Raw genomic sequence first — 15269 nt, 5'->3', positions numbered from 1 at the left:
CTATCTTCGTCCCCTTAGCCGAATCTCCTCCGAGAGCACGTTTCCGTTTGCTTTTCTTGTGTAAGTTTCCGGCCTTCTTCTGGATTTAGGTTTCTTTAGAGTAGTCCTGGAAGCATTAGTTTCAAAGAAACTAGCACTATAACCCGTTGAACCCTCCATCAGCAAACCGGATTGGGTACTACCAGAATACTCATTCAGGTCTAGCAGAGCTGTAACCACCTTCCCAGATCGTAGGACTCTGACACCCGCAGAGATTGCACTCGCCATTAACTTCTCAGGTTTATGAGCTACTTCCTTTTTCTGCTCAAAGTTGAAGACGATTCCTTTGCCTTTATCAAGATCATTTGTCACAGTAGGCATAGGTTCCAATCTGAGCATGGTTTTTTGACCAATAGGATCATTCTCAAGGTCTCTCAAAGATTTCCTTATCCTTTCGATCCTAGCTATCTTTTCGGGTCCATCAGCTACCATCAGATACATTCTCATCCCTTCCAGAACTTCTTTCGCTATCTTCGGTTTTCCGGACAAAGGATCCAATCCTAACTGATCTTCCGGAATCACCCTAAAAAGCGGATCAGATTCATCCATAGTCTCCATCCTCCATGGTGGAATCCTCTCTGTCGACGCAACTATAAGCTTTTCTGGCACAATATGTACCTTCTTGAAGAAAGGGCATTGAGGTTGCTCGTGAGTAAGACGCTGACAAGTATAACACCTTTTCTGAATTCTTTCATAGTCATATAAGATGTTCAACTCTTCTCCTCCTGGAATCGTAAATCCCTCCCCCCTTCTCAGAGGTTTAGACACATCAAACTTTACATAAACCCTTATGTACTCTTTAACCTGTGGCTTTTCTAGATCAAAAGCAACTTCAATCACTTCTCCAGCAAAACCTCCCCCAGGACCAATAGTGCTTTCTTTGTGTAGTGATTGATCGGAATATTCCTCATCTGAACCCACACATATATATATTGGAGATAATCTGCAGGCGGCTTCTCCACCCATCTTTCCAGAACAAGCGGCCATAAATTCGGCGTGTGGACGCCTTTGTTCAATACATCTTGCAAGTCATGCTCATGTTTGAATATGAACTGAAATCTTTCTTTAGAAAGAGCCACACCTTTAACTCTATCATATAATTTCCACTTCCGACGCATATCCAAAATCACATCTGACATTTTCTGACACTGAGGATTCAAAATACGCCCCACCAGACTTAAAGAGTTTCGACCCGTAGAGTGGTACTCCGGATGATCAGGAAGCACAAACGGTTCCTCTTCTTCCTCTAAAAACATATGTAGTAATGGCTTATCTAACTGTGACGACATCTCACCACTTCTGAAACTCAGATTGACCCCACTCCACTAGAAAAGCCTTACCAAAATTAAAGCCCTTTGATTTGAGATTTTCAACTAAGATCACCTAAGAGAAAATCCTAGATGGTAAAGTAGATCTGGTTGAAGAAGTAGAAAATATCTCTGAAACTGGACGGAAATTGATGAAAGAAACTTGTTATTACACACTGAGGCCTCACTTTGCTAGCGAAATGTATGTTAGCAAACGGGGAATAAAGCCTAAAAGAGGGAATCACTATCTTTTTAATAATTGTTTTTCTGAAAAGTAAAACATTAATTATGTGACAGAATTTGATTGGTAGGATGACTTGTGCTTTATTATATTAAGGATGTCCAAAAAAAATTAATTCGCTAAAATCTTGATATATATATATACTAGGTTAAGACTCGCGCCTTACGCAGGATAAACATTATATATATTATATGTTTATAACATATTATGAAATAATAAATATATATTGAATAATTAAAAAGTCATTATCTACTACTTATATAATTAAATTGGTGCAAACATATAAATAAATTTTATAAATCAAAAAATATTTTTTCTATTTGATATGATATATAATTAAATTTAAATGATAGTAACATATATATGGTATATTTTAATATTAATATTTATTAGATGATGCTTTTTACTCATATTTTTTTATCATTTGTATCTGTTATAGCAAAAAGTCTAAATTAGTGATAACAAAATTTTCACTGTGGTATTAATGGTTTAAGTAATTTATAATATTTTAAAAAATTAAGTTGTCAATATTTTTTCAAATTTTTTATCAAAAAAATGTTCAAAGTAAATTTCAAAATTAAGATATTTATATATTTTTATATGGCATATAGTTTAATTTAAAATGATACATATATTTATATATCTTTTATTTTTGATACTTATTAAATGAGACTTTCAACTTATATTATTTTTTAATTATTTGTATCATGTCATAACAAAAGTTTTAAATCATAGATCACAAAATTTGAATGTGAAGCTTTTAACAGTTTTAATAATTTATACTCGTTTTTAAAAATTCAAAATATAATTTATAAATAATTTTTAAAAATTTTATTATATAGTTACTATGATTGTTTAATTTATTTTAATAGCTTAAAATTAAACAAATATAATTATAATGCACACTTATTTTTATCAAATCTTTATTATTCAAAATCATTAATTGTCATATATACTTTAGCCACATTAGGCAATTCTGTAATCTTATTTAAGGAAATAATGAAGCACATTTAATATTGTATTTATTGTGGTTTAATAAAAAACTTATTATATATTTAGATGGACCAACCTATTTCTCTAAGGATTCTAAGAATCATTATAGTGTTGACATGTGGCTACAAACAAATGTTGCAATGCTTCTCAAATAATATATAGGGGATATTTTGCAAACAAAGGTGTATATCATAGGGTCACGCTGTTTATACAAATAGCTTTACGTTTCTGTCGGTCACCATCTCTTACTTGGTGTTGGACTGTCCATGCCCATGAAATTTTCATGTCTTATGTGATATCATATCATTAAATGAAATGTAAGGCATTTTCTTAATGAAGAGGTCTCTGGGTTGAGATCCAACTAATTCTCCAAGAGAGAGTACTGACAAGTGACAAATAAGTTGATTTCGATTTTCTAACGAGGCTTAAAATATAGGTTTATTTGTGTCTGACCAAGCAAATGACAATTTACGTTTTGACAGAACTTGAACTCTATTTTGAAGCCAACGATACGATCTGGAGGTCGGCAGTTATTCTTAGCACGCTCTTAAACCTTAGCATAAACTGTCCATCAAATTGAGAATTCTGAGGTAACAATGAACCTCGAGATCGTTAAGCAGGAGTATATACTAGTATAGGCGAAAATAGTGCGATCAAAGAAGGGGAAGCGGCAATTACGGGTATCTTTGGTCTTTTGCATAATTTAATTATGGTCGGTGCAAAACAGAACAAACTTTTCTCGGCGATAACTACCAGCCGGCGCCGACTCCGGCGTCGGTTCGTACTTGTTTTTTAATTATTGTTTTCAATTTATCTGTGTTATAGTGTATTGTATCATTAAATATGGTTTCATCGAAATCATTATCTTCGACGTATTTTCGTTTCAAGCGACATGTCTTCTCGTCACAGTGTCTCTTCCCTTCCCGCCGCCGTGGTGAAATTGTCTCGTCATGGACAAACAGTCTGGTGGTTATCTATTGGTTCATTGCGCCGGTATGGGATTTGGAACAGATCTTTCACGAATTAAGTTTCTCCCTAATTGGTGAGTCTATTACCTCCTTAATTGTTGAGTATCATCTCCGGACAAACAGAAATTGGATGTTCTGCGTTGTCGGCGTGTTTCCGTGGCTAGTCAGGCACGACGGTTTATTATCTCCCATAAGTTCCTCAAAAGAATCACTAGTCCTTTGGAACAAAAGAAGAAATCTTAAACCGCCATGGCTGTGGGGACTAATATGGATATCATATTCATTTAAGAATTTGATATGGACGATTGTGTCTTCACTACGTCAAGGAGATGGGTCACGTCTTTACTCGATAATAGGAGGAAAGATGGATTGGTTATGCGAAGACATGTGGTGGAAGATGATGGTTTCAAATGATTATCAAAGTCAATATGAGGGGTGTCTTTGGAAATGGATAGAGATTGCAACAAAACATGTTATCTCCTGCATCGGGAGTGTACGGAATGGGCAACGATGTAACAGATGGATCGTGCCTCCTGATCTATTAAGTGATGAAAGGTGTTGGATCACAATGGATGACAGCCAAACACAAGATCATATAAGACCGAGAACAACGATAGAAAAAGTTAGTGAATCAGTCTATCCTGCAATAGAGTTAGGAAGCATCGTGTTATTACTTTTCTATTATCATGTTCAGCTTAAAAATGTATTTGTTGTATGTTTCGATTATGGTTCTCTGTTAACTCTTTTGATATTAATAAAGTTAAGATGTTAAAAAAAAAAATAATTATGGTCGGTGAAATTAACCGTTGATGACGGTTAGAGAACAATAAAGATAGTGCTTAAAATTGAAAGAGCAATGATGAGAAAATCACGTGGCAGTATAGAGTCAGTGATCTTTAGTTTTTTCAGGAAATTAATTATTTATTAAACTTTAAAGTTTAATCCATATTGGTTCCACAAATAACGGGCACAATCAATATCATATCATCGACTACAATTTCTACATACATGAATGAAATAAAATAACATAGTTTACAAACAAATAAAATCGTATTATTTAATGTTTAGTGACGCTGTACCTGCAAAAAACAAAAATTACAGTGAAATTTGTTCTATATAATTTTTGATATAATTGTATCTGATTTAGTTATAAATTAATTAGAAAAATTATTACCATAGACTTGTATTTTCCATGACTTAATAAATAATATTTTATTATAATCCATGCATTCATTTTTTTATTTTTCATATTTTAAAAAATTAATAAAACAAAGAAATTATCAATCAAAAATTAAAACAGTGTTATCAATCAATAACACTCTATATATGAACTAACGGTGATACTGAAAATGTTCCATGTCTTTTCGGCTGCATGTGTTTTTCAATAATATGATGAGCGACTAGTTTTTTGGCCCAAAAGCAAAGCTGTGATGAGGTGAGATCAGTTAGGTTGATTGGTACGACAAAAAAATGGTTAGGTTGATTAGCGAAAAACGTTCATTGTCAAGAAGTTAATTGGATGATGACGCCAAAAACAAAATTAATTAGATAAACATTTAAATGGCCGAAGAACATTTTTAATGGTGGGCTTGGCTAAATCGTGATAAGGCCTTGCCATCACTACTGCATTTATGTTATTGCAGTGAAAACTGAATTTTAGAAATTGAAAAAAAAAACAACTTTTCAAGACGTTAATATACCTATCGTAAAGTATTACATCAAGTAGTACAAAAAATGCTACGTGAAACGAAGCTGTGTAACTGATGTAAAGATATGAATTGAAACTGATTTAGAGCTAAATTAAAAGTTATTTGGAGGCTAAGCAAACTCAGTTTTACTTTTTTTTTTTTTTTTGACAGCAAACATTTACAGATTCATGTAGACTCTGTAAACAACTCAGTTTTACTTAAAAACGATAAATCATGAAAAGATTTCTAAAAGACTTTGAAAAAAATTTGGAAATATTCCATAAATAAAGATACGAGATCTTCCTTGTGAAGATGGCTAAAGCTAACCACAAAATCTACTAGTCTAAATAGATAGAGATGTAACTCAGGTACAACTTAAAAAAAAGGCCGTAAGCATTTTGATGTTGAATTAAAATAGACACAAAGCATAAAGATAGGGATCATGAAGAGTTCTTGGATTAGTTTGATCTTTGAATACGTTCTCTAGTATCTCTATTTGAGTGTGACATGTTAGACAATTTGGAAGAGAGTCGGTAAAAACATATTTTTTTGTAAAGAGAAATTTTCATCATTATTTCTGTCGTAGTACTTTGTGAAATAAATTAAACATTATATTTATACATGTTACTTTCAGTATCAGATCGACTTAATCCAAACAATTACTCCCCAACCTTTACTTCGAAAGATTCTATTTCTATATTGAATTTAATATTTTCTTTCAAATTTTTATTGAATTATATATTAAGGAAAACAAAATATTAATTTTCTATACTCCCTCAGTTTCATATTAAGTATCACTTTATCATTTTTTCTTGTTACATAAAAAGTGTCATTCTACAATTTCAATGAAATTTATACTTACTTTTAGCTCAATATTAATGGCAAAATGCATTGTTCTTATAAATAAATGTACTTATCTAAAATGTTATTGGTTAAATAGATGACATTAATGAAAACATAAATGCAAACATAAATGCATTTCAATCAGTTTCTTCGTATTTGTGAAAATGTCTATGTGACACTCTTTGTGAAACAGAGAGAGTGCAATCTAATATGCCAGACTTGGCTCGAGCTTTTTTTTCCCCTCTTGGCTTGTTAGTCTTAAAACTATGAGTTTTTTGGTAAAAAAAATTAGAATATTTTTTTTGTGAAAAATTAAATTTAGAATATTAAAAGCTTGCATGTGCATTGGAAAGAAAAATTCATAATGTTGAAAAATAAGAAAATCGAAATCTAAAATGTGAAAACCACAAAAATATTGCATCAAAATTCAAAGAAGAAGAAAAAATGATTAGTATTAGTATATTAGAGTGATGATTGTTTCGGTAGTTTTTAGTTTTAGTTTTTGGTTTTTTGGTTTTTTGGTTTTTGTTTTTTAGATTTTAGTTTTTGGTTTTTAGTTTTTGGTTTTTGGTTTTTGATTTTTAGATTTTGATTTTGGTTTTTGGTGTTGATGTATTTTTCTATTTTTCAAAAATTAATTAATACATTACTTTAAAATAATACAACAAAATAGTAATAAATATTTAGATTTACAATTAAAATTATATAAATATTGTGATTATTATCCCTTATATATTAAAGCATAAGTCACTTGAACAATCAAAATTTGACATGTGTAATTTCTTTTCAAAAAAAATCAAACCTGTTTTCAAAAAGTTAAAATTTTACATTGTACCAAAAGAAAACAAAACTGTATCACCACGTTGTTTGATTTTAGATGTTTAGTAACTGCAAAAAAAAGAGTTCTTGTTTTTTCTCTAACTATTATCATGACACGTTTAAAAATTCAGCAACTCTCAATATTAACTGTTTCATCTCCTTTCAATCAATTTTTTCTGTATTTCTCTATGCTTTTCTTCTATATCTATTCATCTTCTTTGTCTTTTTTTTTTTAAAACAGTGAGTATGAGAAAAATCTTTATTCTTCTCTTTTCTTTTAAAAATAATTCTCTATGCTTCTTTCTTCAGAAGTATAAGTTGAAGATTATATCAGATTCTACAAGGGAATCAAAAGTCATATTTTTGTTTCAGAATACGACTATCAGAGATATGAAGTGATTTTCAATGTGAAAATCTATATTCTTCTGAAAAAAGGTAAACACATTTACATTTGTAATTTCGATATATAAAACTGTTTAAATAAATGAAACTCAGTTTTGTTTACATTTTTATATATCAAAGAAATAAGAATCAAGCTTTTGTGAAACAAAACATGATAAAAGTTAAAAGGGAATTACAAAAATGAGAGTGTTGTTAATTTCTATTGTGTCATATATGTGAGGCTCCGTAGGGAGAACATATTCCAATTAAATATTAATTGTTTATGTATATATTATTCTAAAGTTTGTTAACTCTACTAATCTACCTATGAATTTTTTTGCAGATATATAATTTTTGTAAAAAAACGTCTGTGTAGGTAAATATTAGTTTAAGAGGTTTTAATGACAGTTTACGTACGTTTGATATTGAAAAAGTTCTATGAAATCTATTCTTTTATACTTTTTTTGGTAAGATCTATTCTTTTATACAATATGCTAAACTTATGATCCAATGAGTTGTCTAGGTTTAAAGAATATGTAATTTTGATAAAGAAAAATATGATTAAAATAATAATTTATTTTGATATGTTGGTAATCATATCAGTTTTATGATTAACAAACATGGAATACAGTAAAATTAATTGATCTGTGCGATCGCACGGGAGGAATACTAGTTTTAAAATAAAATACAATCAACCTCTAGTAATGAAGCTTGATATCTGTAAATGCCGGTTGTGTCTTAGACAAACCGGGCTCAATGGAAGGAAGAGCTAATCGCTTACATCAATACTCAAAAGGATATTTCGATCCCGCTTGTCCCGTGCCCAAGGTGACTTAGAGGCCGCGCCCGAACATCTCAATTTACAAGATAACATAAACTTTATAACGGAAACGTTACACCAAAAATTGGTTGGGATTACATGAACTGATGAACCTATTTATTTTGTTAAAGGTTTGTCCGATCCAACAATTACAATGTTAGGCCTTCGGTTTTAAGCCCGTTTACAAGCCATATCCAACTGACATACGCCATCAGATTAGCTAGTCGTTTGAAAACATATTCAATTATTCTCTATCAAACACTATGAGAAAATATCTAGTATGATGGCAATTCGTCATCTCTTCCACTACTTTTTATTAGTGCGAGTACTTGACGACAGTAAATAAAAAAGTGTCGAGCACGTGCTAATTTTCAGATACTCTATTAGGCTTCTATTATTAGACAGCAATTTGATGATGTATCTGTAACTATTCTCAATCGTTTCTGGTTAATTGATCAAAAGCTCGATCACTTTGCGATTTTCTTCTGTTAATTGGTTTTTCTTTAATCATCTTTGTTTCTCCGCTTTGCATATGAAAAATAAACTAAAGGCAAAACGATTCTCTACAATCAGGTGGGAAGTATTTCTTCACATCCATTAGCAGATTTTTTATTCTTTAAGACATCAAAATACAATGTCATGTTGATCTTGTAAAACAGAAACTCTAAACAGTTGTTAAACCCTAATTATCTATTCTTCTCTCGGCACTGTTGGAATTTAAATAAGCCTTGGTCGGGCTTATATTTGCAACATCAAAAATTGGCATGTTAGGCTGTCAGCATTTTAGTTGGTCTTTTTTCTTCTCTCAAATATCACGCAGAGATGGAACACGTTTTCAGTAATATTTTTTTATATTTAAGAGAGCTTAAAATGTACTGTGGAAACGTATTTATTGCCATTTGTGTCAATAATTTTATGGAATAATTTAAATTTAACATACTCCCTCTCTGTTTTAAAATAATAGACTTTTAAAAGTTTTACATTCCGACTAAAAACTTGCTAGTTAACAATCTCGTTTGTATTAAAACAATAATAACTGCCGGTAATTCAACTAATCAAAAATTATACTGTAATTAACATAAAAATTTTATGAAAATAGTTAATGTAATTTGATGTTTATAACCATTTGCTTTTTGCAGTATAACTTTTTATTAGTTGAATCACCGGTAGTTATTGTTATTTTTATACAAACGAGATAAACCAGTAGTTTTTGATTCGTTAAATATACCGGTAGTTTTTGAAAAAAAAAAATTTTGTGCAAACATCACTTAAACTAAATTAAAAAAATATTAAAACACCTGTTAAAGTGAAATGGAGGAATTATCAAATAATTTGGTTTATTTCGCTAAAAACAAAAAAAATAGTTTGTTTTCTCCCATTTAATTTATGTAATTAATCATTTTAAATGATGTCATTTTTTATTCTTTTCATCTCCAATATGATTTTAAATAAATCAAACTAAAAATATATGTAAAATATCTTATATGCATTTAAAAGAATCTAAACATGTGACATTTTTCCGTAGATGTGACATGATATACGGCTTGACTCTTGATTTTAAATATAGAGCAATTAGGTGGTTAAAGTGGCTTTAATAAAGACTAATTAGGTGGATTAAGGATATCTACCTAGAAATTACGTTAAGTGTTAAGTTCAACTTATATATTAATAATACAAATGGTGGGAGTGGCTCATTGCTATAGATGGATGTCCTACTAGCGCCCTTCCAACCCAACTAATCGTAGTGGACAAAACTTAAATTCATTTGTACGGTTCCATCATATGCTTTTAATATATGTTTTGGAAATTATTACCAAACAATTTTATGCGGACGGTTTTTAGTTGCTTTTAGATTAATGTGTAGCCGTCTAAAGTTGGGGGATTTTTTTATTTTTTATTTTATTTTTTTAACAACAGGGCGATATTAAAATATAAAATTTGAAATTGAATTATTTCGGTTATTTTAAATATGTCTATTGATATCACTCAAACCCTAAAGAGTGAATTTACTCTCTCAAATAAGAGGTTCAATTGCAATACTTAGGGATCGAATCCACAAGGAGTTAGAGAACCTAATAAATCTAATGGGATTTGTTAAATAGGATGATTTAATGATTAAAATGTAAAATTGCAATTTAGTTGAACAAGTAATTGCTCGATTGATTGGTTGAGGTTTTAGTGCTTAAAAGAAAATAACTAGACTTAGGGTTTTTATTCAGGAAACTTGGAATTATAATCCTACAGATGCCTAATGAGTTGCAAGCATGATAATGTAGAGCTCAACTACTGAACAACAAGTCAATCAGCTCTCGCGTTTCTGGACTTATCTATTAACTAGATCTAATGACCCAAACAAGAGTGTTCGATCAATAGCAAGTGTCGATCGATTATCCTATAGGGATATCGATCGATACATCTTCCACTCCGTCGATCGATTATCCAGTATGGATATCGATCGACGCGCTTCTAGTTAAGCTTTATGCGCGGGTTGAATGATGCTCACTAAGCTCACTAGATCAGCTCTCGCATTACTCTAGCAAGAATCTTAGCTCAATTAGAATGGTTTCAGAATGAGAATGAAGCTATCGCTTTTATCTAACAGTCCTAAGGAAAGTTCTAGGTAGCTAATCTAGAATCAGACATTAATGACAATCCTAATGATTATTATCACAACTCAGCAATCTATAGTTGGGACTAATCCCTCATAACATATTTAAACCCTAAATTCTAACAATGAAACTACTTAGACATGGCCATACAATTCATAACAACAATTAGGTAAGAAAACTTCGTTAGAATAGTAAATAGATATCAATGGAGTTCCAATCACAAATATAACTTTGGATATTCTCTCCAATCTATCAAAATCCTAAGAGCCTTTTGCTGATAATAGTAAAAAAAAAACACAAGAAAGCACTTTTTGCCTCTAACATGGTGGCAAAGCTTATATAATTAGGTTAAAACTCGTCAGGAGTAATCTTGTAAATTGGTGAAGACTTGGGCTTCAAGTCGGCTAAGACCAAACGGGCTTTCTGCGCGCTTCGTTGTCGATCGATGTTCTGATGTGAACATCGATCGATATTCGTTCCTCAATATCAACCGATGGTCGAGCTCGATGGTCATCTCGGGTGCTTGCTCCAAATATCTCCAAAATGCTCCAAAATCATCACTTATCTCCAAATCACTTCTGGTCTTATAAATATAATAAATAGACTCTATAATATAATAATTAGTAGTAAAAACACCTATAAACCATGGGTGAAAGTGGATAAAATCCATGGTCTATCAATTCCCCCAGACTTACCCTTTTGCTTGTCCTCAAGCAAAACAAACAGGCAGTCTCTCTGAAAGAAGTTTGAAAACAGCAGGGACTCACACAATTTTAAACTTAGAATCATCACCTCTACAATATTGCAATCCACATCTAAGAAGTCATAATCACAAAAGCACATTATACCATATCCTAGCTTAGCAACCGAATTCACCTAGCTAACAACTTAGCAAATCTTGTCTGACATTTCCCTCTACCAACCTCATTTCTTAGCATAAATAAAAGTGTAGGCTTTACCTTGGCAGTATCGATCACAGGATTCAAGGATTTTCAAACAAGTATTTGGACCTGCAGGTAAACATTAGTTCATATCCTCTCTCTCTCTACTAATTTTCTCTCTTAGTCAAAATCTGCTTATATTTGCAAGATCATTGACCAAGATTGGACATGCTTCCATGAATCAAGCCTTAATGGTGGTTGCCACCAAGTCCTGTTCACTTTTTTGACATATATCCTAGGATTATTTGTGAAGCAAGCCTTAATCGTTGTAGCCACCAAGTCGTGTTCTAATCTTTTACCTATATAATTCTTATGAAGCAAGCCTTAATGGTTGTAGCCACCAAGTCCTGTTTGAATCCCTTCCTAATGAACCTCTAATAGATATGTATATATATATATATATATATATATATATGATTTTTTTTAATATCTATATTTCGAAAATAGAGAGAGAGAGGGTGATAAATCTATCTACACAAGGCGTTACTTTCCAGACTTGTTTGAAGAATCCGATCCCATGTATACCAAGCCCCAAGACCAGTAGTTGTGTCAAGTTTTAGTGTTGGATGTCAGCTTTGGTTCCTTCAAACAATCTCAGCAAATGTAACATAATTGACAGGTTGATCAACTTTAGTATCTTTAGTATTATCTGCAATCAATAAGTCTAGAATAGTGCTAAAGAGTGGTTAGATAACAAGCAAAAATCTAATAAGTTCATTATCACCTTCTTGACTCAGTAAAAACTTTATGTTTGAAAATATTTTTAAAATTCATGAATAAACTAATATCAGTAAACCTCCTCCAGACTTAAACTACACTGTCCCCAGTGTAAACTCTGTCGAAGTTATGGTGGTAATTAAATCATAAGTACTTAATGTAACAAGTTATAACGATATACCAGACCAGAATGACTGTCGACCGATGTAAGGATGTTGATATAGGTCACGGCAGGTGATGCTCTGTCGATCGATGTCGACAGTGTCTCGTCAGTCGATACTCACGGCAATCGTCTACTCTGATATCTTTATATATATAATGACCTGCAATAATTAAAAACCAACATAAATAGTAGATTAATAAAAACCAAATAAATATTACCTAATAGTGGGTTGCCTCCTACTCAGCGCTTTGTTATAGTCATTTAGCTTGACTTTGGAGGTAATTTGGGCTAGTGATGTTGAAAGTTGGCACTTGTTGGGAAACAAGTCTCCATCTCTTCTTTCCGCTTGTTGAACCATGTACCAGTGAAGTCTCGCATTGCTTCATCTCTTCTGCGCCATTTGTCCTTCATTATTGTAGTTGCATCTTCTATCTTCTGCAATCTATCTCCAAGACTCTCAAGATTGAACTGATGTCTCATAACTGTGGTGTATGTGTCAGCTGAGATCTCCTCTCCACGATTGTGTGTATCAGACATATCTGATGTCACCTTTTGTACTAGCCTCCCTCGGTTTGAAGTTTCGTCGACCGATGTCTGTCTGTGAAAGTCGGTCGATTTATTGTTGCGTTTGTCGATCGATAATGATGCTTATGGTCGACCGGCAATGTAACTCTGAATCTCCACTAATTCCCCTTGAATAGCTTCTATCTTGGAAGTCAAAGCACTAATGGCGAGGTCCATTGGGAAATAAATGTCATCATATCTCCTATCAAGCCTCTCTTCTATAGTTTCCAGAGCTCTGTAGATCCCTTCTACCAACTGATCTATCTCTTTCCTGGTGTGAAAATCTAGTTGAGACTTCATCGTATGTGAGTGTGGTGGATTGTCGTCGACCGATGCTTGTAAGCGGTTGTCGATCGATGCTGGTAAGTGACTGTCGATCGATGCTTGTCGACGTCTGTCAATCGATGTAGGGCGAGAAACGTCGATCGTGCGCTGAATTCTGGCTATGTCTTGCCTCATCTCTTCCATGCAAGTAGTTATCCAACTGATACTATCATTCAATGGATAGTAGACTCCATCAAGCTTCATCTGGAAGTCTTCTTTGTTCTCCGCAGACTCCATAGAATATCTCATTGATTTCGTCCTTGGTGTAGATCTCTGGTACTAGCTTGGATTGAGTGAATGAGCTAGCATGTTCTAGAAGACAGATGTAGTTTGGGTCATCTCTTGAAGCTCTTTCCACAAGTCTTCTGATATCTTTGTTGTGAACACGAATGGTGTGTCCATCTACATCTCTGGCATATCCCTGATCATCATTGTAGATTCCATACTCATCATTCTCTTCCTAGTAGAATTTCCTAGTACCAAAAAGATCAAAGGCTCTTCTGCCAAATTCAGGACGTCTGTCGACCGATGTTGACTCAACGTCGATCGATGGTCGAGTAGGATGCCGAGACCTTTGTTGGAAGCGTTTATCTATGCCACCAACTGTGTCATAGAACTCCTTTGTAACTTTCTGCTGGTATTCTGGAAAGTTGTGTTGTTGCACGAAGAGGTTGTCTGCTCCATTAGCCGTCTGAAGGATGTCTGCAATATCCTCTCGAGATACATGCAGAGTACGTCCATCTATTGCCTTTGCGTAGCCATTTGGGTCTCTGAAAATACCAAATTCGTCTAGAGTTAGATACTGGTTATCAAATTTATCTTTTTCGCTTACAGTGGTTTTTGGTTTTGGACGGATGTCGATCGATGTTGTATGGTTGATGTCGATCGATGTTGAAGGATTGATGTCGATCGATGGAGGAATCACTTTGTCGATCAGATGGCTGAAATGTTTTCTTTCCCAAGCAGCTTATGCTCGTTTCTGATCTGTTTCATCGCGTCTTTGCATGTTGAGAAGTTCCTCATATGTGAAACCCTCATGAAGTTCATCAGCTCCTTGATCACGGTATGTTGTCTCTACTGCGTAGCTCTCGTGATGGCGATCATCTGCCCAACTTCCAATTGAGTAATCTCCGTCTCGGGTAGCATCGACGTTAGTATCGATCGATGGGTAGTAGGCGATGTCGGTCGATGCTCGAAGGCGGTTTGGTTGATGAAGTTGAGTGTCGATCGATGTTAAACCGTTCCTGTCGATCGATGGCGACTTCTCTTTCCAAAAGGAATGATGGAGAAGTCTATCTTCCTTTTCAAGAGTCGCTCTTTGCTTTATAGCTCGTTCTTACTCATAATCTTCATCATACTCCTCCGTATGCATGTTGTGTGTTGCCATAGTGGGATTGTAGTATTCGTTTTCCCATTCTCCTTAACTACTGTCATCCGATTCTTCTCCTGCTGTGTCGGTCGATTTTTGCTGGGCACTGTCGATCGATGTTGCAGTGTGAGTTTCGATCGACGCCGAGTATTCTGTCTTGTATTCGGCTCCACAATAGCATGCTGCAATGATTTCTGGATCATTGATTTTTATGGAGATCGCCTGTGACTTCTTGACTGGAATAGGGTTGTAGTGGACATGAGGATCTATGAGTGTTAGGCACAACTGGTTGGTTTGCAAGTTGCATACTGCTCCCACTGTTGCAAGAAGGCTCTCCCAAGTAATAGAGAAGAGTTCTAGTTTAGCTTGATATCCAAGACACGAAAATCAACTAGAACTAGGGCATTACCAATCTGCACCTCTAGGTCACAATTCCTCCTGAATTTCTCTGAGCACAATCCACAAAAGTGAATAATTCCTTGG

At 33.5% G+C, this 15269-nt stretch overlaps 1 protein-coding gene across 1 annotated transcript; it reads right to left on the bottom strand.

The window, feature by feature from the left end:
- On the bottom strand, positions 1–1026 carry LOC106357666. The gene has a single exon (XM_013797352.1). It carries the CDS (start codon positions 1024–1026, stop codon positions 1–3), a length of 1026 nt encoding a protein of 341 aa, XP_013652806.1.
- Positions 1027–15269: the final 14243 nt, after the last annotated feature.

This window comes from Brassica napus, chromosome C3 (assembly GCF_020379485.1).
Source record: "Brassica napus cultivar Da-Ae chromosome C3, Da-Ae, whole genome shotgun sequence".
NCBI classification, from domain to species: Eukaryota; Viridiplantae; Streptophyta; class Magnoliopsida; order Brassicales; family Brassicaceae; genus Brassica; species Brassica napus.
Note: the sequence above shows the minus strand (reverse complement) of the source record. Positions and strands in the feature narration are given on the sequence as shown.

Bases quoted from the DNA above. Each gene is read 5' to 3' on its own strand.
- LOC106357666 (XM_013797352.1), bottom strand. From the start codon at position 1,026: ATGGCCGCTTGTTCTGGAAAGATGGGTGGAGAAGCCGCCTGCAGATTA.